The sequence below is a fragment of the Vitis vinifera genome, chromosome 13 (genome assembly GCF_030704535.1).
Source record: "Vitis vinifera cultivar Pinot Noir 40024 chromosome 13, ASM3070453v1".
Classification (NCBI taxonomy): domain Eukaryota; kingdom Viridiplantae; phylum Streptophyta; class Magnoliopsida; order Vitales; family Vitaceae; genus Vitis; species Vitis vinifera.
The window spans coordinates 21,857,760-21,884,255 of record NC_081817.1 but is presented as its reverse complement, the minus strand read 5'-3'; the positions used below and the strand labels follow the sequence as shown (position 1 = coordinate 21,884,255).

General features: G+C 30.6%; 2 protein-coding genes across 3 annotated transcripts; both read right to left on the bottom strand.

Moving 5' to 3' along the window:
• Positions 1 to 386: 386 nt before the first annotated feature.
• Positions 387 to 2,912, bottom strand: LOC100247232 (putative disease resistance RPP13-like protein 1). The gene has a single exon (XM_002264710.4). The coding sequence runs from the start codon at positions 2,536 to 2,538 to the stop codon at positions 1,153 to 1,155; it is 1,386 nt and encodes a 461-aa protein (XP_002264746.2). The 5' UTR covers positions 2,539 to 2,912; the 3' UTR covers positions 387 to 1,152.
• Positions 2,913 to 3,015: 103 nt separating this feature from the next.
• LOC100241992 (uncharacterized) lies at positions 3,016 to 7,810 on the bottom strand. 2 transcript variants are annotated; one of them, XM_059741428.1, is made up of 6 exons: positions 7,714 to 7,810; positions 7,552 to 7,619; positions 7,418 to 7,449; positions 5,533 to 5,774; positions 3,422 to 3,658; positions 3,016 to 3,328 (listed from the first exon to the last, which is right to left on the bottom strand). In XM_059741428.1, exons 2-6 carry the CDS (start codon positions 7,602 to 7,604, stop codon positions 3,320 to 3,322), a joined length of 573 nt encoding a protein of 190 aa, XP_059597411.1. In that variant the 5' UTR covers positions 7,605 to 7,619; positions 7,714 to 7,810; the 3' UTR covers positions 3,016 to 3,319. The 2 variants fall into 2 exon arrangements, with proteins under 2 accessions (XP_059597411.1, XP_002265223.1); XM_002265187.5 differs by lacking the exon at positions 7,714 to 7,810 and having other exon boundaries at positions 7,552 to 7,698.
• Between the last annotated feature and the right edge of the window lie 18,686 nt (positions 7,811 to 26,496).

The following is a 26,496-nucleotide window of genomic DNA, read 5'->3' as shown; positions in this document are numbered from 1 at the left end:
GATTTTTTCTATTTAGTTAAAAGTAACTTATTAACATCATTTAATATAATTAAATTGAACATATTGATAATAAGTTCACTTTAGTTATTTTAGATAGTGTTAATAAGTTACTTTTAACTGAATAGAAAAAGTCAAAAAACAAACGCCACTTTACTTTTATCCATGATAAATTTTGACAATGTCTACAAATTTACCAAGTTGCTCATGTGTAGAGGCATTTTTTTTAATTTGTCTGTATTAGTAATATCGAGATATTGAAGATTAGCTAAATTTCCAATGTGCATAGGTAACCTTGTAAGATCACAACATTTACACAATATCAGTGTTTGTAAATTATTGAGCTCACTTACTGATTCTAGCAACCATTGACTAGAAGTCCGAGACAAATTAAGGTGATGTTTGTTTTTTTGGCTTTTTGCTGAAAACCATTTAGTTTTAGAATTTAGGTTGTTTGTTTTTTTACTTTTTCATGACTTATTATAAACTTTTTACTAAATAGAAAAAGTCAAAATATGTGGCTTTTTCTAAATCGAAAAAATAACACAATGGTTTTTTTTTACTTTTTAATACTTAATAGAAATAAAATACTACAAAAACAAACAACCTAATATTTAATACTATTAAGTATTAAGGTTCTATTTAGAATTAAGTAAAAAAACAAACACCACCTAAGATATCATAAGTGCTTTAGATATCGGATTGAATCTAGTAACTCCCTTACATTATATCTAGTTAAAGAAAACACCCTCAAAAATCTTAATTTTGGGAATTAATCATAAAATGCCTTACTAGTTAAGTAACTCCCTAGTCCATAAGGATAATCTTGATCAATTGATAAGGCTAGAAATGTTCGCAAATGCTCCACCTCCTTGAAAGCTTCAAAATTTTTAAAGGTCTCCCTCCCTATAGCAATGATTGTATGACGCATGTTGTGTTGTAGTCTTGTAAAATGGTATAATTCTTATTATGCTCCAACTTATCCTCCAAATTGATACATACTTGTCTTGCAACTGATTGAGCTAGATTAGTAATGAGATCGTGCATCACAAACCGTGTTTCATGATTACCACATTTTTGGAAAAATGACCTTGACACCAACTCATGACAGTACTCAGCACCTAAATCTTCCATTTGTTTATATCCTTCCAATGGTCAAATTAAACCCTCAGTCATCCGTAACAAGACTGGCTCCTTTTCCTTAAATTCGTAGTCTTTGAGAAATGTTGCACAATAGAAAAAGCATCTTTTAAAATGTGCTGGAAGGTGATGATAACTCAACCTTAATGCAGGGATGATGCCACATTCGGTATCGGGTAAACTCCAAATTTTTCTATTAAATATATGTTCCCATTTATCATCTTGAAGTTCAGAGCATAAGAGATCACCAAGAACCTTTGCTACTAATGGCAAACCATCACACTTTTCAACAATTTTCTTGCCTATTGACTTTAAATTCAGGTGCTGTTCAATATTTCTGTTTTCAAACGCATGTTGTACAAATACCAACCAACAATCATCATCTGATAAAGGCTTAAGAGAATGGTGGTGGTTAACAGATAGTTCCATCATTGATGCCACTCCTTGATCGCGTGTGGTTACTAGGAGTTTACTTCCTTTATCCCCTCCCCTGAAAGGGGCTCGCAAGTCATTCCACACTTCATAGTTCTTGTTCCAAACGTCATCCAGGACAAGCAAAAACCTTTTTCCAGCTAAGGATTGGCTCAATTCAACTAGTAGTAGATTGAAATCCTTGGAATCGTGGGTCTGGGGAGAGATGGCACTGAGAATAGTCTTTGCTATTTTCACCGCATCAAACTCATTAGACACAAAGACCCATGCTTTTGGATCAAAATGCTTCCTCACTGCATCACCGTTATAAACAAGTCGGTCAAGTGTGGTTTTACCCACCACACCCATACCAACGATGGGGATAACAGCAGATTCATCGCTGAGCAGCAAATCAACAATCTTCTTTTTGTCATCATCTCTGCCATGAACTTGTGGTTCATTAAACAAACATGTGGTGGGTGGCCTTTTCCCAGTAGAAGTCGTTGTCCATGCAACCTTTTCCAAACCCAATTGAGTTTTGCGAGTGGAAATATCTTCCACGCCGCTGGTGATATCCTTGATTCTTGGACCCCATGCCAACCTTAAAAGAAACATGACTTGGGGTGAAACGAGTACAGCAAGTAGGGATGAGACTCCATACCTTGCTTGTGGTGGTGGTGGTGGCTGCGGCATGAGGTTGCAGTGCCAGCTTGCGTCGCAGCATTTCGGTGTTGAAGTCGTCCAGTTTGTCATCCAGGTCATAGGCCAAGTTCCGGAGATTAGAAACCCAGAGTTTGACAGAGGGACTCGTAATCTGCTTCTCCTCGGGTCGTTGAGCACATCATGAATACTCAAAAAGTTGAGTCTTCCATTGGCTGAGTTGAGAATGAATGTGGTGTTGGCGGCGAAGTCGAGGGAATAAGAGGAGGCCAACTTATCAAACAGCACTAGAAAGGCGGCAAAAAGAAGCAACTCTCCAACGACCTCCATGGGAAATGGGTGTGTTTGAAGGGAAAATACAGATTGCAGAGAAGGAGGGATGAGAAGGAAGTTAAAGAAGAAGCAGATGGGTGTGAAGCAGTTTGTGAAGATGACTTCCGATTCCGGTGCCAGCACATGAAGTTGTTGAGGTCTTGGTAATTAAGGTTTCAATTGAAAAGTAAAGTTGCATTTAACAATATGAGCTTCAGTTTAAAGCAGAAATCATGATGGTGTTTATCTCAGCAGGATTAGATGCCATCCCTTGGTGAAGAAACACATTCTGAATTTTGATGATATTTTGTTTAGAAAAATATGGGCGGCACAAGCCCCTTAGCTTATTGTGCCACCGCCTACTCAGGAGTAACCCATTCAGTTTCACACTACCTGCCCCTTATTTACCTCTTCTAGATCAATCAATAAAACAATCTTGCTGTAGAACCTAGGGAGTTATCCCCACTTGGAAATCACCAACATCAAAACAACATATCAAGGAACTCATAAGTAGATGGTATGAATAAGAGGTACAGGTTCTGGGATCAAGAAAAGAAGCTACAGTACTTCTGATATGGGTTCCATCTTTCCATAGCCTAATGTCAAATAAGCTGCTGAACATAATTTTTTTTAACCACCGCAAAAATAGATCTAGGTATCTGATACATTACTGTATGTTTTCTGAACTCACAGAGACCAGTTTGGATATAACCAGTTGGCTGACTCAAAGGAAATCCACAAAACATGAATATCAACCATGGCCAAGCTCTTCCAAAAGAGCTTGTTTTGCTGAAACTCATCATGCTTTCTGCAACAAAAGTGATTTATAGTTATTGACAGCCAATGAGAAGGTGGTAAAATCCAAGTTTATAGTTATTGAGCAGGTGATTGGCTATGGTACCTGCATTGGGAGATACAGTTTGAATTCTGGTGGGAGTTCCTCTTCTGAGTAAAGGCGGTCAGAGAAATAAATCCTTCTCAGCCGGCAATTTGCATGAACCTGAACTCGCAATGTCTCAACATAGTTGGTTCCATATGCTCTTCTGGTAAAATCAGCAAGATTCAACTGGATCGTATTCCATCCCTCATCCATCCTCAATGGCATAGTGCATATGTATGGCTTCACTCGAGTCACAGCCTACAGCATAAAAAACCAAATTCATACTTGCATCATTTTTACCTATGTTGCTATATGCATAGTTTTAAAAGACACAAAAGTCTCCTACAGCTTAGGCACAAGGTGTAACAGAGACGCGCACCTGAGTGAAGTGAAATGCGATGTGGGATGCATATCAATTTTATAAAATGTAATTCAAAATCTAATCCAATTAATAAAAAATATAAGATTCCAAACATTTAAAAGAAACATTTAATAAAAAAGTAATGAAATTATATAAATTTCAGTATAGAATTAAAAATTTCATGAATAGAAGTGTTTAAAAAGGAAGAGTAAAGTCAACAAAACGTGCCTCTTCAATAAGGCGCATGTCTTGGCAAGCGAGACACTATAACTAGGAAGTGGTTGCACCTTGAGCCTAGGTATGCTTACAGCGCTTCTTTTAAAACTACGGCTATATGATCTCTTTTTATTCATAGACAACAAGAACATGCATTAAAAAGGGCCAAAAAGGAGGGGGTGCGTCCTACAACAAGCCAAACACACCTCAAACAAAGAAAGACCACACAAACAAACCAAGCAAAGTTGACCACAAAAAAGAGTATCTAGGAAAAACAAATCACCATGCCCAATTCATATTTTGGTATCCTTAAACTACTAAAGCAAGAATATTTGCCAACACATACTTTTTTTGCAGTAAAAATATACAACTATCATCTTACACCCTGCTTTCCAATTGTTCAAGAATGGCTATAATACCTCCACCAAATATCTTAGCATTCACAGAATAATACTAGCATAAAGTTCTCTTGCAGTAAACATAAACAACACGTGGAAGACAAGCTCTTCACTCCCCTCCCTTTTTAGCACTAGAGAACCCATTTACCTACCCCATAGACCAAGACCACCTTCCCAAGAGTAGAACCCAAAGCCTTTCCCGTGGGGAGCCATGAGATACCACTAGACTATACAGGCAAGTTCTATTCAACTGCTTGAATAGAGAAATTGAACTATTCTAGACCGTTCATAAAAATCATGAGCTGAATTCTTTATCATACTCCTGCATGTGTGTGTGTTTGTGCCCATAAAAAATAGGTATGTGTGAGTGTGGTTGGTGCAGGGGTATGCTAGACTGCCTGTGCATGTGTGTACAGGTTTTCTCACTTATCATTGTGGACAATCTCTAAGGGATTCACAAACAAGAGTAAAAGCTATCTGGTAACATCTCCAAGGGAAACAAAAGAGCAAGCAAGCACACACATATTAAGTCTTTAACACCTTCAAGTTTTCCATCTACTCACTTATCAGCCCATTGTGGATGCCAGCTGGAACAGAAACATGTCCTTCCAAACTCCACTAAAGCTTAAGATAAGTGTGCCATCTCAGTAACACCAAAGGTCAAATGAGACATTTATTCAGTCCATAAAACTCTTGGTATGATGTTGAAGAAAAAATGTTATTGACAACATGGACAACCACTTGTTTTGAAGCATATGGAACTCAAGGGAGATCAGCTAATCTTAGATGGAAAAGGAAAATACATAGATTGCAATTTTTATAGCATAACCAAACCAAACAATGGTAGGGCTATTCATAAGATTTTATTAGAAACCAAACAAATAGGAGAACCTCAATTAAAGGCTATATGCATATCAGTTGATGGTGTTGGGAAACCATAGTATCCAGCCAAGATAATTGATCACATCACATGTCTTCCTAGGATTCATTACTTAGCAATCGATCATTTGGTTCAAATAATTCATGCTGCCAATAATAGAATATTCCTGAAAGACTAAGCTAATCTAATAAGATCCTGTTAAGTGAAAATTGTTGTCACAACAAGAAAATCAAGAGAAAATAGCACAGTATTAAAACAATTGGGCAGACTTACACACTTGAAAATTAGAAGCACGAAAACGTCGCCTGACATTCTTATCATCCAGCACTTGAATCTCAAATGTGAAATATTTCTTTAGATTCTTTACAATCATAACCAAGAACGGTAGCTTTATACCAAGTGTTGCAGCAGGGTCTGCTGGGCATGTAATGTATGTGGATTGGACATTTGACCCAACTATTTCAAGGACATTGGAGTGTATATCTTCATCTTGAGTTCGTTTTATCTGGCCATTGACAACTGCAAAAAATCCAGAAAAGGAGGCATTTTGTACATTTGATTTGACAAATTAAATACTTGTGTCATCATCAGGTCAAATAACTTAAACGCACAACACCAATAAAAGCATTGCATCCGAAATGGATAAAATATGTTTTCCCTTTAATACACGGAAATTTGCTTCATAGGAAAAGGTTACCCAAGTGTAACCCACAAACCAAATCGAAGTTTGAGCTTGCAGAAGCTTTAACATCAAATCTCACTTAGAGAATTGGGAACAGGTTTCATAATCTGAGTTATTTTAAGTGGTAATTATATGTTAACAAGAATATATTATTTTTATTTTTGTCTTTTTTTAAATAAAAAAAAAATTGACAGGCAAAAATGAATTTATCAAGATGCACCTAATGAAAAAAAGGATGCAAAGCAGGACACAAAAAGTATACAAGCTACAAAGGATACCAAAAGGCTAAGAGCGAAATACGAACAACAAAAGCCCATGGCAACCATGATGGGGGAGCACCCATGAATGTCATGATGAAGGTGGTGTGATGAAAATTCACAAAGCCCAGGGTACCAATGGTCCATCATGGGCACCACATGATAAATACCACTTTAAGGGAACAAAAGGTAAGGCTAGTTAAAATTTACTTTAATGAAATGTTTTGCAATTTAAAAGCTCTAGATGCATTAGGCGAGTTTTTATAAATACAACCTTTGGTAACTTAGAATTGAAAATTATTTATCACTAAGTTGTCTAAAAGCTTTAGTTGTTGAATCCAGAAAAATAGGGCACTTCCTTCCTTTATTACCTAGCACAAAGCAACCTCCTTTCTTACTTAGCACCTAAGACCCCACTATGTTTATATTGGATTGAAACTTTTCAGTTCAAGGCACTGATGGAAAGCAAATATTTGTGTGTGCATGTGCTTATCTACTTTTCATTACTCTACCTCTAGATGCCTCAACATATCTCTCTTCCCACAATTCTTTGGTTGTCAATAGAATCCTTACACATTTATATATCAGCATGTTCAAGGCATAAATTATTGAACTAAACATCTACACCCTATCTAGAACGCCTTCCACAATTAATAAAATAACATAAATAAGGTGAGAAAACTATAATTCTTACATTCTTCTCTGACTTCAATCAAAATAACAACTGGATTTATAAAAATAATAATAAAAATAAAACAACTTATTGCCTACACAAAAGAAACTTGCAAAAATTTTCAAGCTCATTTCATGCAAAATAGATTTTTATCATTTCTTTTCCATGCATGATAAGTTTTCTAAAAGGGATGAAAAGGGATAAAAAGCCAACAGGATGAGGAAATTCATCTGACAACTAACAATCAATTGGGAAAAATATTGAAAGAAAGAAAGTTAGTTAATGCAAAAGAGAGAGAGAGAGAATTGGGATTCATTTCCTTTATCATAGAAACAAAAACACAGAAGAATTTCCAATTAACTCTTTTTGCACACAAATAATAGCAAAGTGCAAGAATTTTGAAGTGCCAAATATCTAAATTTCCAAAAATCTAACACGAACTCGACTTCCTAGAAATCCCTTCCCAATTCCTTGACTTTCCCCCAAATCCCCCATTCTAATAGCATGAATATGAGCAGTATCACCGGTAAAGACAAGAAGAACCACTCACCTTCTTTATCCCAAATCTGCAAAGGCTTGCTCCTATAATACCCCAAAAACAAATCGGGGAAAAAAAAAAATCAGAGCTTTGAAGAGTAGCAGAACTTGAATTAAAAAAAAAAAAAAAAAGGGGAAAAAACATACCCGAGGCTGTATAGAATTGATAGAAACCCTGACTGGAATGTGTTCTTAAACATTTTCGCTCAATTCATCTGCAATCAAACCTAACAATCAGAAAAATTCTTTGTTCTTTTCTTTTCGTTGCAAAGTTCTGTTGTCAAGGAAAGGGCCTAGGGTTAGGGCTACCTGGATGCCGTGCAAGACGGCGTCGTTTCGGCTGACGAAAGAGTTTAAACCACAATCTTTCGGTTTGAAAAAATATATGCTACGAATATAAATAATAACATACATAATTAAATACTTTAAATTCTTTAATAAATCTTATCATTTTTAAGAATAATTTAAAATTCAAAGAATTGACTAATTAATTATGGATTAAATAAAATAATTCAGAATACTATCTTTCTAAAAAACTTTGACTTATTTATACCTTAAAAAATTAAATTTTATTTGTTTTTATATTAGTTTAAAATATAATAGTATTAAATATTATTAATTTTGAATAATTATTTTTTATTTTTAATAAAATTAATTAATTGTAATTTTATAATTATTTATTTTTAACAAAGAAAATCAATTAATTTTATTATCTATATTTTATAATATTTATAAAAATATAATTTATGATTTTATTATATTATCAATATCCATATATTTATTAAAAACTATTAAATTTTAATTTATTTGTAATTAAAATTTTATTTTTATTTTTAATAAAATGCGAAATAAATTTAGTTTATATTATTTAAATTAAATTTACAATTTGTATTTTTTACAAAATCAAAATAATAAAATATTTTAAAAATAACTGATCTAGTTTTAAAATTTTTAAAAAATAACTTGCGCACATGGAATCAAAATACCTTGTAATTTGGTGAATTGGAATCTCACTAATTTCATTTCAATTAAAATTGCTTTTGATTCTATTTAAATTATTTAATTATGAGAATGAAGAAGAAAAAGAATGAGATGTTCATTCTCATTCCTCATTTTTTTTCGTATCAAACATGTTCTAAAGAGAAAATAAATAAGAAAAAAAAATTAATTGTATATTATTTCACTATTAAAAAAATGAAATAAATAAAATATAGTTAAAAATAATTAAAATTTTATATATGTTTAAATTGTTTAATTTTTATATAATGAAAAAAAAAAGTAAAATAAGTTTTAAAAAACATATTAAAATAATTTATTAATTTTAAATCTATTTTTTATTTTCTTTTTACATTTTCTCTATTACATATGGTACAAAAGTTATTGATTTATTGATAAATGAATATTTATTAATTAAGAGAGAATATTATATTTTTATTATATAATACTTTATCATATACACCTTATAAAAAAATAGCAATGATCAAAAAGTAAGTAAATAAAAATATAAGAAATTTCAAAAAAGAAAATATGATCATTAATTATAGAAGATAGAAAGATTCCTAAAAAGAAGAAATGTCTTTTAAAACTTAATGCCCTAGAAAAAAAAGAGGAAGAGATTTTAAGTATGTAATGATTATGAGAAAGTATTGAATTGTGCAAAATAAGAATTGTTAAAAGTTACTTAATATTATATTATAAATTTTTATTTACTATTTTTGTATACTTCAACAGTTATTAATTTATATTTCTGTAAGTCCTTAAGGATTTTTAGAAAACTTATTATCATATACATTTAAGGAGGTTATTAATTTAGTACATTGATCTAAGATGTGATAAAACGATTTTATTATTTAAGCAAGATTGATTATTAGTTTATTAAATATTTATTTTCACTATTTATAATTAGTTTTTATTGATCATGATGCTATCGAGGTATTGGAAAGACTATAAGAAAGCCTAGATACAAGACGCTTTTAGTAAGGTGCTTCCTGAAAGAGATTTTGAAATTTTCAACCAAGATTTTCACATAACAAGGATTTTGATTAAAACACTTTAAGTTTATAGCTATCAAGTGATTATCCACGAATTACTTTAGGTGATTCTCCTAGCTTTTAGAAGTGAATTTTAAAAAATTATCAAAAACTTAATTTTTATAAAGAAATAATTCTATCTCTTTCAAAATAAAGACATTTTAGAGGGATGTTTTTTGAAGTTATAGTTGTGCCTAAGCGATAGGAAACAACACCTATGTAATAAAAATCAAAATCATTTAGTTTGGTATGCAAAATTCCTAGAATTGTATATCGGTTATGATATACCAAAACCAAGAATGACAACCCATTAGATTATGTTTGATTTAAAAAACTAATAAGAAAAATGATTTTCACAGGTTTGATTTTACATTAAAAAATACAAGAGAAAACTAAATATAATTCAAATTAGTTAAAAGCCGGTATTTTTTTGAATTATTTAATGTTTGTATAACAAATTTAAAATTAGTAAAAAGGGTTTGAATAACATATAAAAATATTAGGTTTTTACATCTATAATAAACGATATGATCAATAGAAAATATGTTTGTTGTGTTAGATGGCAAAGAGTGGAAAACACCATTAGAAAAAACATGGATGCCATTTGGAGGACTCATGGATGGAGATGGATGACTCTTAGAATGGTTAGATGATGCAGCAGGGACCTACATCAGGGAGCATTGTGACATTATCATGAGAGAATATGCCAAGAATCATAAAAATGCCTTAAAAATTTTAAAGCAATATAGCAAGGTTTAGTGCAAGGTTCTCTGCCTTAGAGGCTAGTAGTCTTACCATCTTTCCAATGAACCACCTCTACATTCCACCCCATAAAGGAAACAAATGAGTTAGCACATAAAAAGAACACGAGGGACACCTTCCCATACAATGAAAAGTTGACTTGCATCTACAATTTTTTTTTCTTTTACATTAAATAAGTTTTGTAAGAGATGAACTACAATTACAAGACAAATATTTTGCTCTCTAAGGCCATCAACGTGAAGTCATGAAAGTGTAACTAAAGCAAAGTTATTGAGTAAGCATGATGACTTGTTGTCCATTTTGTAAATATTGTACTCATGTTATAAAATTTTTGTAACATGAGTATAATCATACAAAACAAACTTGTACTATATATCTTATTTTTAGAAAAATATCAAATTGATTTTTTTGAAAAACATGAATATATTAAAAAAAAACTTTGGTTGTTAATAGAATGCCTGATCAACATAGAAGGACTTACAAAATGGTTAGTCCCGAATGTTCCTTATATGCAGGTAGGCGAAATCACAACCAATCTAATAGTATATTAGAAGCCAGCAATTATCCTATCGACTCAATTTTCATATCATCATTAGCCTCACTAAGAGTAACAAAGGTCAACATTTTTTCTCTTATGGATGAGGGCCAAATAACTATAGTCAAATAAAAAAATAATTTCCATATTTAGTACTTTAGACTTATCTAAACATATTATTTATAACAAAAAAAAAATATTTTTTTCATAATCCCTTTACATGAGGCAATGATTGAGAAATTTCCTATGAATTAAATGAAAGATTTAAAGAATTCTTCAAACTATAATTCTAATAAATATTGTACTAAGTATACATTTTTTTTTATTTAACCGCACAATAGTCTTATGAAAATTCAAATGAATTAATGTTTGCACATCTTATGGAAATTCAATTTGTATTTATATTAACAAATAGGAGTATAATGAGTTTCTAAAGTACAGGAATAGACATAATCACTTGTACAACTATACTATAATAATCCATAATACATGTCCATGATTAATGGAGAAAGAATTTAAAGAAAAACAAATAACAAATTGCCTAGTTTTGCTAATGTTGGCTGATCAGACGTGAATTACACTTCTTGGATGTGGGACGCCGGAGTTTATGGCAAGCTACTTGCTTAGGCATTAGTTGAGGTTGAAACTCGATCACCTGAATCCTTCTCTTCTTTTTTGCTGTTGGACAACAAATTTCAGGGGCCATGATCAGATTATAAGTTTCAATTAGTCTTTTCTTTAGAAAAAAAAAAAGGAAAAAGAAAACAAATACCATTCTCGATATTTTTATACGATTCATGGAGTTTCCTTTTGGTAGACTCAAATTTGGATTCCAAAGCAGCCATGGACTTGTTTAGTATGGACTTGTCACCTTCTATTGCATGATTATTAATTTCGTTTTTCTCATCAACCGCTTCCTGATTGAAGCTTCCTTTTTCATTTCCCTCAGCCGGGGTTGAATCTATGCATGCCTTCTGATCATCAGCTATGGGGTCGGAGCATGGTTTTGAATGTCCCTCAGGCTCGCTTAAGGGTTCTTCTGGCTTCAGAACTTCAATTAGTCTCTTCATCTCTTTGCCTCTACATTGTGTTTTCTGCTCTTCTCTCCCACCACGAGAAGTTCCCGTGTCGTCTCGAACATCTACACCAGATTTATAACATACAGATTGTTTAGAAAATCGAATAATCAGTTTGTTTAAAAAATAGGGCCAATAAAAATTCGAAAAACAAATATCCTTACTTCCATTCTCATCAATTTCATCGAAGAACTTGATCACGTCGGTTTGTGAAACAATGCAGAGGAATGGATCAGTCAGTAAGACAGCGCCATACTTGTTTGGTAATGATCGAGAAAATGAAAATTTTAAAAAATGGGATACCTGAAAGAGAGCCAACGTTGTGGGATGATAAGGAGAGAAAGCCCCATCATCAAGTGGAGGGATAGGGAGGCAACTCTCTTCTTCTTCCCATGCGGAATCCAGGATTTCCATTTCGATCAGAGAAAGCAGCAGCTTGGGAACCAACAATCACACCTGAAGAAAGTAGAGTCTGCACACAACGTGTTCTTGATTTCTTGATTAGATAAGATACGGTTTATAAGAAAGTTACTAGTTATAGAGTTCATTGATAATACGTTTTTAATTGCATATGTATATCTAATGTGTTGGGTTTGGACTCAAATTCTTTATTTATTTAGTTTTAGGAAAATCAATATTTTCAAAATTTAATATCTATGTATCAATATTTATAATAATAAAAAAAAACCATGTTTTCTCAAAATCCCCTTATTTGAATTGGGTAATCCTAAAGCAATGGATGTAGAAATTTCAGGTACTTCCAAAGGAAGGGATGTAAAAATTTCCTATGAATACCTGACAGATCTAAGTATATATATTTATTATTATTTAACTTTATAATAAATTAGGTAAAATAATTCATAATATCCAATTTCTATTACTTAGGTTGACTAAACTTTGTTTTCCTAAACAATTACTTTAAATTTCTTTCTTTAAGAAATTTTAGCCTTATGTTTGTTTGACATCCACCCATTCAAATTATTTATTTAAACTTCTATTTAGATTAATATTGTACAAATGTTTATGTCAAAATTCTTTAAGGCTTGAAACCACACCAAAAACAAATATAGGTGTTTTGAGCATTTTAGTATAGATGTTTGACAGGTTGTTTTTAAAACCAATTTTTAAAAATAAAAATAAAAAACTTATTTAATTAAGTTGTTTTTAAAAATAAATTTTGATTTTTGATCTTGTAAAAACATTATAAATTCAATTTATATAATATTAATTAAATTTAATTAAGTCTTATTAAAAATAAAAATAATTTTTAATTAATAATAAATTAAAAATAAACAGTATTTAGTAAAATAATAATACTATTATAATAAAATTAATAATTTTACTTTATAAATATATATATACAAAATAGTATTTTAGTATATAGCAAAAAATATTAACATTTTCTTAAAAAAATTTGTTACAAATGAGTAACTATTTAAAAACAATAATTATAAATAATATTTTATTTAAAATGAATAGCAAATGAAGTTTAACTTTTTTAACATATTAATGAACCAAGTTTTTCATTTTATGCATATATTTAATACTCAATTACGAACATAATATTTTAGTTGCAAGTCCAATCTTTTGAATTCCAAATTATTTTTTAAAAAATAAAAAATTTAAATTATTCATTAAGTCTTACTTAATTTATTATTTATTAAACTAGTGAGAAAATTAAAAAATAGAGTTGTATGTATATGAGAAAAAGTAAACTCATAATATATAATTTTTAGTCTATTATTTTTTATAGTGATTATCTTTTATTCAATATTTCTTTTTATTGATTTAAATGTTTTTGTTAGTATTTTTCAAAATTTTATTATAGTGATAAAAATTTATTATTTTTAGTTTACTATAATAAAAAAAAATTGTTTTATTTTGAAAAATTGTTATATTATGATTGATGTTTATTTATTAGTCCTTTTTTTGTAAATATTTTTCAACATTTTCTTGTAATCATAAAAATGATTATTTTAGTATTTTTTTTATCAATATAAATATTTATATATTCTTTTGTGATGAAAAGTTCTTGGTTTATTATAGTATTTCCTTTTCGTAATTAAATTGTATGTCCTTTTTATAATTTACTAATATTAAAAGTATTTTTGTACTTATGCAACACATTGTGAAAAACACTCTTATAATCACTTTTCTAGATTCTCACAAAAGTGTTTTATAGAAGCATGGCATCAAAGATAAAAAAAACACTTTCAATAAAATACTATGAAAATAAACTCCAAATTCAACAAGATTTAATATGTTGGATTTATTAATGAATCTAATAATTTTTAAAAATAAGTTAAAACTCAAAGAGTAATTCAATTAATACAAAAAAAAAATTATAGATAAAAATTAGTCTAAAACAACTCTATTGTTTGTTTTCTTCATAGATTCATTAAACAATACTTAATGCATTGGATTCACTAACAAGTATAGAAATTTTAAAATAATTTGAAACTAAAATAATAAACTCATTAATACTATAAATTTATAGATAAAAATTGGTTTACAATGACTTTATTATTTCTTTTTTACACATACTTATATTTTAAAAAAAATTTCTCACTAGGAAAATGAACTTCAAATCAACCAAGGCTATGTATTGAATTTATTAATGGGTTTAAAATTTTACAAAAGTAATTTAGAACCCAAAAAATAGATAATTTTTTAAAGCAAAACAATGATTGCATATATGTTTAGTTTCCTAAAAGAAAAGCTTTTCTAGTTAAAAGTAAATAAGAAGACAAATGCAAAAAAAAAAAAAAAAAAAAAAACTATATTCTTACATAATGTTTCTCTTCTATATAGAATCATTATTTTCTAATTTTTTTTCACTAGACAAATAAACTTCAAGTTGAGCAAGACTTAATGTGTTGTATTCATTAACAATTCTAGTCATTTTTAAAAATAATTTAAAACTCAAATAATAAACCCATTAATACACAAAATTTATGGATAAAAATTGGTTTATAATAACTTTATTATTTATTTTCTACATATAATTATATTTTTATAATTTTTTTTACTAGGAAAATGAACTTCAAATCAACCAAGACTTTCTATTGAATTTATTAATAGGTTCAACAATTTTTAGAAAGGATTTAAAACTCAAAAAATGGATCTAATCACTAAAAAAAAAAAAAAAAAAAGATAACAAATCAAGTAAGATACCATTAATAATGTTTAATTATTTAATGAATTTTTTATTTTTTAAGAATAATTTGGAATTCAAAAAACCAATCAAGGGAGTTGTTAAATTAAAAAATTATAGAATATTATTTTCATAATTGAGCACTAAATGTATGCATATAATAAAAAAAACTTAGCTCATTTACATGTTAAAAAAGCTAAACTTTATTCATCATTCATTTAAAAAAAATATTATTAAAAGAAATATTATTTTTAAGTTATTATTCATTTTTTTTTAAAAAAAATAGGAAGATGTTAATATCCTAATATTTTTAACATATACTGAAAAAGTGTATTTTTTTTATAAAATATATAATTTATAATTTTATTATAGTATTATTATTCATGTTTTATTTAAAACTATTTGCTTTAAATTTATTTTTAATTATAAAATTATTTTCATTTTTAATAAGGCTTGAATTAATATTATATAATAAAATTTATAATATTTTCACAAAATCAATTTAAAAACAACTTATCCAAACAAGTTTATTGTCTTTTATTTTTAAAAATTGTTTTTAAAAACAACTTGTCAAATGCCCTTACTTCTATAAAATAAATAAAAAAAACTATTCTTTATTCCTTAACTTTAAAACTGTTTTTAAAAACAAGCATCTAAAAACATGCCCGAACCACCTTATATTTTAATATTTTCAATGAAAATTTTTTACTAAAAAAATGAATCATTTTTTTTAAAGTTGTTTTTGTGTATCTTTTTGTGGCAATAATAACACTATATCGTTCTGAAAGTATGATTATGAACAATCGTTTCTCTTATAATAATACCTCCCTCATGATTTATGTAATACCTAAGAGTCAAGTTAGCCTAAAAATATAATTTTTGGCTCATATGCTTAAATTTTAGGCCCCATGAGTTTAAAGCCCTATAGGTTTAATTTTGGATTGTAAGCCAATAATAATAATAATAACAACAACAACAATAACAATAATAATATAAAAACCTTAAAACATGTTCTAAATACACTTTAAGACGTTGTAGAGAATAAAGGCGAAAGAAAAGTTGAGATTTCAAATCTAAGGTGAAAAGATGTTATTTTTTTCTCTTTTTGTGAAAAGTTTCAAGGTATAAGGGCTTTGTTTCAAAAAAATTTCCTTTTCCTTAACATACAATTATTATTTTGGTTTCATGAAGAAAAGGAAATTGTTAGGAAGTGTCCCAAATTCCTAATTAATATAGATTCTTTTTTTTTTTGTAAAGAATATTATATAGAATAGTTTTAGGTTGATATATTATTGTAATATTAGACTTCTTTATAAAATAAGGAAAGTTGTTGGAAATATCTCTATAAATATTCTAGGTCATGAGGAAGAAAAAGTTAGGAGATAGAGATGGATTTGTAATGACTATACGAGGTGGATAGAGATGTGAGGAAAAACGGAAGGTACCCAATGGAGTGAGATGGCTCGTGGTAGGGTAAAGATACGAAGAGTGGGGAAACATGAGATGTTTCGATAATCCAATAGTTGTATCTGGTTATGTCCTCTATAATGTTCTGGTTCTATCCTTTGTAATATTTTCTATTATATAATAGAATGATTCTCTCTCACCCGTGGACATAGGCATAGTTGGTCAAACCACATTAAAACTTCGTGTACTGTTTGTGTCGATTATTTTATCTTCTTGTTCTTAATTAATGATATTTGCATGAAAGCTTCCACCGTCATAACAAACTGGTATCAGAGCTTGGGTTGAAGATTTCTGGAAGAATAAAAGATCACAAAGTATACAAGATGAAAACAAAAGGAATTTTTAGTTGAAAATGGAGTCGATTGTTCTCTCGTGGTAATATGATACAAAAGTTTGTGTCATGGAGAGTTTGAAGATTGACTTCATGGAATGTGACCATTGACTTCATGGAATTTAAAGATTAATTTCATGGAATTTGGTCCAAGATGGAGATTGTTAGGAAGTGTCCCAAATTCCTAATTCGTATATATTCCTTTTTTGTAAAGAATATTATATAGAATATTTTTTTGGTTAATATATTATTGTAATATTAGACTTCCTTATAGAACAAGGAAGATTGTTGGAAATATCTCTATAATATTCTTTACAAAAAAGAAATCTATACGAATTAGGAATTTGGGACACTTCCTAACAATCTCCACCTTGGACCAAATTCCATGAAGTCAATCTTCAATCTCAACCATGGACGTAGGCATGGTTGGCCAAACCACGTTAAAACCTTGTGTATTGTTTGTTTTGATTATTTTATCTTTGTATTCTTGATTAACGATGTTTGCATGAAAGCTTCTAACAAAAATAATTAATAGAAAAGTATGTGAATAAATAAATTGATATTTAGGCGAATCTAAAATTCATAAATCTTAAACTTAGAGTTAATTTGATGAGGATTTGAGAAAAAAAATAATAATAATAACCCTAGGATAAAAGCTTAGATATGATGGGAATATCCTATAGATTAATACATTCCATAAACAAATACTACAAACAAAGACGATTGTAGTGGTAAGATCAAGAATCCATATAACCGCTACAATCATTTCATATGTGAAGCATTTGGAAGAGAAAACCCAGGAGGCGATTGTCATGACCAAAATCGAATGATGAAAAGAGAAAACCAAGGATGCAGTCGTCATGACCAAAATTGAAGAAAACTAGTTAATATGACACACCATGATCATTTCATGTGTGGAACCCAAAGGCTTAACATGAGTGACTTCACCAAATATGTGTAAATACTAATGGTTCCTTAAGCGTAGAGTTGCAATTGTAGTTTTTAAAAACCTAGTGAGTCGAGCGTCGAATCTCAAAGAAGTGACCTTGGAATGCAAGTGAGGTGGAAAGATTCAAAGAATGAAAGTTGGATGTAGTTGACAATTCTTTTTTAAATCTTGTTTTGGGAAAGAAAGTTGTTGAAAAGTAGTTATAGGGACAAAAACAAGAATTACTTAAAAACTTTATAAGTACTTGTAACACACCGTTGAGGAAGGAAGGATCCTTATGGTCCCTTCCCTACCATGGAATGATCCTTGTTATCAATATATTTCATTTTTACAAATTTTTTCACTTGGCAAATTAATAAACTCCAAATTAAGCAAACTTAATACATCAGATTCATTAATGGGATACTTCAACTAGAAGCATTGCCAAAAGCACTTTACTTTTTTGTATGGGCAAAGTTATTGAGTAAGCACGATGATCAGCTTTCAATCGTGTAGATATTGTACTTATATTATAACTTTTTTGTAACATGAGTATGATCAACCAAAACGAACTTCTACTATATATATTATTTTTGTAAAATTAGCAAATTGATTTTTTTGAAAAACATGTGTATGTTAAAAAAAATTTGGTTGTAAATGGAATGCCCAATCATCATAGTGGGACTTACAAAAATGGTTAGTCCCATATGTTTCGTACATGTTGGTAGATAGAATCATAACCAATCTAATAGTATAATAGAAGTTAGAAACTATCCTATTGATTGGATTTTCAGATCATCATTATCCTCACTAAGAGTAACAAATGTCAACATTTTTTCCCTTGTGGACTCGAGCCAAATAACCAAAATGTACATGAAAGCAAAACTGTAGTCAAATAAAAAATAATTTCCAATTTTAGTACTTTAACTTTGTCTAAACATATCATTTATAACAAAAAAAAAAACATATATTTTTTTTCATAATTCCTTTACATAAGGCACAATATAGACATTTCCTATGGATCACATAAGAGATTTAAAGAATCCTGCAAACTATAATTCTGATAAATATTATACTTTTAAGTATGCATTTTTTTTATTTAACTCCACAATAGTCTTATGAAAATTCAAATTAATTGACGTCTGCACAACCTATGGAAATTCAATTTGTATTTATATTAACAAATAGCAGTATAATGAGTTTCCAGAGTACATGGAATAGACATAATCACTTGTACAACTATACTATAATAATCCATAATCCATAATCCATTGATGAATGGTCCATGATTAATGGAGAAAGAATTTGAAGAAAAACAAATAACAAACTGCCTAGTTTTGCTAATGTTGGCAGATCAGAAGACGTGAATTACACTTCTTGGATGTGGGACGTCAAACTTTATGGCAAGCTACTTCTTTAGGCCTTGGTTGAGGTTGAAAGTCGATCACTTGAATCCTTCTCTGTTTTTATCTGTTGGACAACAAATTTCAGGGCCCATGATCAGATTATAAGTTTCTAACTCTTTTTTTTAGAAAAAAAAAATGTCGTTCTCTATATTTTTATACGATTATTGGAGTTTCCTCTTTGTATATTCAAATTTGGATTCCATTTGCATGTTAGCCATGGACTTGTTTACTAGGGAATTGCCATTTCTTTCATGATTAATTTCATTTTTCTCATTATTGGCTTTCTGATTGAAGCTTCATTTTTTATCTCTCTCGGCCGGGGTTGAATCTCTACATGCCTTGTGATCACCAGCTATAGGGACAGAGCATGGTTTTGAATGTCCCTCAGGCTCGCTTGAAATGAGGGTTCTTCTTGTAACGACCCGTTCCCAACCGTGTAGATATTGTCCGCTTTGGACCTAAAGGGGCCATCACGGCTTTAAAATGCGTCTACTTGGTTAAGAAGAGCCTTTACATATATAGCGCTAAGAACTTTCTCCCCTATCCAATGTGGGACATCACAAACACCCTCCTATGCAGACACAACGTCCTCGTTGTGTCCCACAGGATTGCGGGGTCAAACAGACAAACACCCCTTACAGAGCCAAACAAACCCCCACACCGGGGTCGGGGATCGGCTCTAATACCATTTGTAAAATATTTACATAATCACATAGATTAATCATACATGATTAAAGGATACTAACAATAGGAAATCACTATAAAGAACATACCAGTTTGAGCCATGATAAAAAATCGTGATTGATTGTTGCAACCAAGTCTTCCTCTCTATGATCTTGATAACAGCTATGGTGGCTCTATGGGAAAACAGAAAAACCCTTTTTATCTAGATTAGAGAGGGGACTTAGCATAACTCAAATTGGATTCTTATTGGGCCCTCCCATAATGGGCTTCAATGAGACCCATAGCCTACAATTGCCACTCAACTAAGCTTCTACTCAAAAGATGCAAAACCCAATCCAAAATGTGATCACTGGTTAATTGGGCTCATTATATAATAGACTATCCATTAACCCATTTTTGCAAATACAAATTATTCAATTAATATTAGCCCATATAAAAATTTTTTCCAACATTCTCCCACTTGGGCTACATTAATTGTTTTTGAGGATTCATTAAATTCATTTTGAAAATAAGATACTTGGGTTAAGTACAGAAAAGTTTATTTTGTGTGGCCACACCTTTTTTTTTTAAAAGAAATGATAGTCTATAAGTAGCATCTTGTTAAACTTATCCGATCCAACATGGTCTTAATATTGGACTATAATGATCTATATGTTAATCTCAACAAACATAATGCCCCTTATAGTCATGAATATTTATAACCATATCGACATGGATCGTAAACCCAGTAGTGTAGCAAGAAATCAATGCCAACATGTGATCATCATCTATATGCATTGTTTCTTATCAGTCCTCATTACAATTTACTAGCAAAATGAAATTGTAATTGCAATTTCTCAACAAAATGAAATTGCTGCAATTTCTAAACAATATGAAATTGCTTGACTTTATCAAGTCATATGTCACCAAAAGTGCACCACAAGATCTCAAAATAGTGGTATTTGTGACATCCAATAGTATACAACTGTAATTCTTAAGGTTCAATATCTCAAGATGCCATGTTGTATGTAATTCAATTACGACATGCTATAATATAATACTTAATTATGATGATCATAATAAAAAGATTTTAATTTTGCAAGTCGCATAACAATAATGATCAATGTTTACATAAAACAATAATTGAAATAAGGGAAATCGCAAAATCTCCCACTAAACCAAAGAATCAAAAGACTTAATGACACCCATATTCACAACATGTTCCTTGAACGTTATGGGCTTTAAACCTTTGGTTAGAGGATCAACTAGCATGGACTCAGTTCTTATGTGCTGAATCACAATATCTCATTTTCTTCACTAAGTCCTTGACTGTAAGGTACTTGATTTCCATATGCTTAGAACCCGTACTAATCTTATTGTTCTTAGAGTAGAACACAACTGCATTATTGTCACAATAAATCACAATGGGTCGAAAGATGGAATCAACAACTTGCAACTTTGAAATCAAATTTCTTAGCCAAACTGCTTGAGATGATGCACCATAACAAGTTACAAACTCAGCATACATGGTCGAGGATGCAATTAGGCTCTGTTTGACACTTTTCCATGAAATGACTCCACCAGCTAACATAAAAATGTATTCTGAAGTAGATTTGCGATCATTAGAACAACCACCAAAATCAAAATCTGAGTATTCAACTACCTCGAGATTACCCACCCTCCTATACACAAGCATAAAATCCTTCGTTTTTTGTAGATATCTCATGACTTTTTTTGCAACAACCTAATGATCATGTCCAGGTGTGGACCCGCATTTCTCACGTGCGCTCCCACTCGATCGGCGAGACTCGCTTTTTATTTTGGAGAAGTGAAAATTTTAGTTTTGGAAAAAATTGGAGTCGCCACTTATTTTTATTTTTATTTTAAAGGGAAAATAAAATAAGAAAGAAAAACCCTAAAAAATGACTCCATAATTTTTGGAAAAAGGCATGTCTTTGAAAAACCCGAGTCTAGGTATGGGGATCAGGTTACCTATTGGGAAGGTACCTTTAAAAGGTAGCACCCCTCTAAGCCCTATAAAGGTCTCTACTAACTAAGTTGAGGGAAATGTGGCAATTAACCGATTAATTATAGATACCTAAGTAAGCTTGGTGATTTTAAAATAACATGTTAACAAGAAAATCAATCACAATCGTATAGAGGATTCAGGGTGCGTACCTGAACCACTTCTTAAGCACTATCATAAAACATCAATTGTTAGTTTAGATAATATATCACTCAGCATACATTTTATTATGAATCGAGCATACATCTAAGCACCTAAGGATTATCAAATATATGCATATTTCACAGTGACATGATTGTTTACAAAATTTAGAAAATAAGTGATAGGGGACGTACCTGGATAACATGGACAACTTACAATGCGCTTCCATAAGACATGAGGGGTTAGATAATAAATAATAAAATATAGAAATCCTAGCATGCTCGTTATCTAATTAGCATAGTAGAAATTATCAAAGTATATGAAAACACTAATTATCACACTCATCTTGTATACAATTCCTAAAAAAAGATAGACAAAATTTCAACAAATGACCAAAGTGGCAACAAAAATAATTTTTGAAAAGATTTTCTTATGTAGGGGTTTCACCAATTCCCCAATCGATGTACACGAATTTAGCTTAGAATTATCCCATTTATTTGGGACCATAAGCTTTGATTCGTGTTTTATTCAAAACTGTAATTTTATTTGAAAGACACAAACCGATCAAAACATGGTTGCACATTATTTTAAAAAATGAGATTTTGATCATAAGAACTCTAAATGAATTTTTGAAATAGATTGTTAAGGGGATCTTTTGACTCTAAGAAACTCTAAATGAATTTTTGAAATGGATTTTTAAGGAACATGAGATTTTGAGAATATTGTTATGTTTTAAAGATAAAAGAAGTTAATTTGAAAACAATAAAATGTATGAATTAAAATACAAAGAAAAAAAAGAACAAAATCACAAAGTAAAATTTTTGACAATCGATTAAATTGAAGTGGTGGGAATGAAGGCCAATCTTCACTATCTTCCGATAGCCTCTAAAAATTGAATTTGACAAAGGATGGTCAAAGTGATAAACCAAAACCTTAGATCTTACAAGCACTGAAACTTTAAAAACATTTAATCTTAAGATAAACTTAATCAAGCACTAAATATTATGTGACCTTTAAAATAGTACAAACAATACGTATCAACTAATATTGACGATTTGAAGTACTAACTAAACAAATGAATAATGAAAATAATAATAATAATAATAATAATAATAGAACACATAAAATAAATAAAATTGATCAAAACTAAAATGAACTATTTTTAAACACAAAATGACAACATGGGGATGGATTAAACTAATAGCCTACAATTTGAAAGCATGGAACTAATAGAAAAATGGAATTAAAAAATCTTAGCATAAACTAATCAACATGAAACCAATCAAATTAATTAAAACTCTAAAAAATATCAACTAAAACAGGATCAATCAAGAGTAAAATAATTTTTTCTTTATTTATTTTAAAACATGAATATACCAACGCGGAATGAAATGAATTAACCAACTTAAATTCTAAAACTAATAAACTAGAAGGATGAATCATGAATTAAATTTAACAACCTTTAGATATGAAAAGAGTGACATGAAATCAATTGGACTAATAAACTGAATTTTAATAACATTTAAACTAACAGATAAATTAAGCTAAACTAAAAGAAATTATGAATTTCCTAATTGAGAATCAAAATAATGCTAATCAATATTCTAAATTTTTAACTATCATAACAAATTATCTAAACTCTAAAAAATCTCAACTTTTCCATTATTAACAAAAATTGCCCAAACCAATACTAAGAAACTAATTTGTCAAACTAAGGAAATAAATTGTAACTACAGTGAACAAAACATAATTTTTCAAGCTAGAATAACAAATCAAAAATAATTTATTTATAATTGGATAAATATATATATGATAAATTATTTTAATGAACTAAAATTTTATAAAAGTGCTTAAACCTAAAGTAAAATTAAAAACTAACAAAAATGATTTTTAAAACCAAATCTCTAACCTATAGAATCAATTTCATTTATAATTAAATAAATTACAAAGCATTAAATTGGTAACAAATAAATAAATAAACAATCAATAATTAAATGAATCAAAACCATATCAAATGAAGATTAAAATATATATATTTATTTTTCATGTGAAGCTATCTAAAATCATATTTTATGAATTTAATATAGTACATTAAAACTAACCTTTAACATGATGAATAAAGAAAAAAATAAAAATAAATGTGAGATTGTATTGCCATATTAAAGCAAACACGTATTGGAGCTAATAAACAAATCAACCCACTCAACCCAATATAATAATCCGAAAATGGTACATCACGAGACATCAAAGCTCCACCAAATGTAATAACTTAAACAATTAAACCACAAGTAACATTTTTTTTTTAATTCAAATGAAAACGTGCTGGACCCCATAAAGCATTCAACCTAATATAATAATCTAAACTGAAATGAAACCAGATTTATATATATATATATATATATATATTTTTAAAAAAGCAACCCAATGTAGAAAACAAATCAACTTACCAACGGCTAGGTGCGTGGACTGTTCTTCTCAAAAGTGGCAGCTGTGTAAGTGGATGGTATGAAGAGTCAAATCTGGTCGGCTATGCCTGCTCCAAAGCAATCTGAATGGCGTTTGGTTTGCTGTGGTGTTTAGGGATAGGTAGCAATAGGTTGCAGCATGGAGATGGTACTCAAAAGTGCCACCCGTGGAGGCTCTATTGGTGCGTGGATTGTTTTCCCCTCAAAGTGGCAGTCGTGTGGATGAAGGCTTGATGCGTGGACTGATGACAGATGCAGATCATGAGGGGAGGGGGAAGAGACATGCGGCGAGATGAGAAGATATTGGTCCGAGGATGATTAATACGACATCGCAAGTGTTTCTCCTTATGGTGATAGGCGAATCATCAAGATGAGCGGACTGGCAGTGGTGAAGCTCGTGTCCCCGTGGTGAGACGTCTAGTTCCTTTCAGAGAAAGCACGATGTTGATCCCCCCTCCAGGCTGAGACCAGTGGTCTTCTCTAGTCACCACCTCTAAAAAAATGACAGCCTGAATTCTTCCTTTCTCTCTCGTCAATCGTGTGTCTTCCTTCCTTTTCTTTTCTTTTCTTCCTAAAAAAAAATTCCGATCCCTCTCTGTATCTCTGCCAACATGGGAAGACAACTCACCAGCCCGGAGAGCCTCAATCATCCACGTCAGTCCAGCATCATCAGGACTCTCCCTCCTGAACATAGTCTTCATTCCGTCCAAATACCCATTGAACCTTTCCTTTTTCCATGCCAAAATAGCTTTGGTAATTTTCTTTCTTCATTCATTTCCTTCCATCAGAAGCACAATCAGCACATGCATGGGTGCATACTTGCTTTCTTTCTTAGTTCATTTCCTTCCATACGTCCTCTCCTCTTCCAACCACCTTGAATCTATCCTTCAACCCGCTGAATATTTCATTTCCATAATCACACATGAAAATTCCTCTATTTCCCGAAAGACTCACACATGAATATCCTTGCCAATACATGTTTTCAACCTTTCTTTTTCCCTCCGGTGATGATTCCTTTGGTGAATTTCCCTACAAAAATATAAAGAAAAGTAGACTTAATGAATGAATCCCAAGGTGTTTTAGAAAATTATAAAATAAATAAACAAATTAAATTAACAAAATAATTAAGTAAATAATGGTAATAATAATAATAATAATAATAATAATACTAATAATAATAATAATAATAATAATAATAATAATAATAATAATAATAATAATAATAATAATAATAATAGTAAAGTGTCACGCAATCTATGCAACCATGCAATCATGTGAGCAACTCAAGTCATGCAAAGAATGTCGAATGGGCCTCGAGTGTATCTAATGGACCTAAAGGGTCTAAGTGGACCAAAGACGGTGCCTAATGGGCCTAAGCGTGCCTAAGTGGGCCTAGGGTGGTGCCTAATGGACCTAAAGGGTCTAAGTGGGCCTAAAGTGATGCCTAATGGGCCAAGTGTACCTAAACGGGCCTAGAGATACCTAAATGGGCCTCGGGTTACCTAAATGGGCCTAGGGTGCCTAAGTGCTATCCTAAAAAAACAAGAAAAGCCTAAGTCTAAGTTAGGGCTGCCAAGGGTCACAATAAGGGGTCAGATAATCCCTCAACCAAAGTCTCCGAGATGGCTTAGAAAAAAAATAGGCTACACGAGTATTAATGGGCCACCAGGGAATTGCTATAAACGACATGTGTGAGGAAGACAAAATAGAGGGTCTACACCAGGGTTCGATAAATATCTACCAAGAGCATTAACAATGAAGGCGATATCAGGTCTCATACATACTTGTGCATACATCAGGCTACCAATGGCACTAGCATAAGGAATAGTCTTCATGGCATCCTTTTCCAAATCATTATTTGGACACTGTTCATTACTGAGTTTATCTCCCTTCACAACAGGTACATCACCAGCTTTGCACGTCTGCATATTGAATCTTTTAAGCACACGATTGATATAGGCTCTCTAAGATAGCCCAAGGAGGTTTCGAGATCTATTACGATAAATCTCAATACCCAACACAAAAGATGTTTCTCTAAGATCCTTCATGTTAACATTAACAGACAAAATACGCTTGGTATCGTTCAAGAGATTCACATCACTACTAGC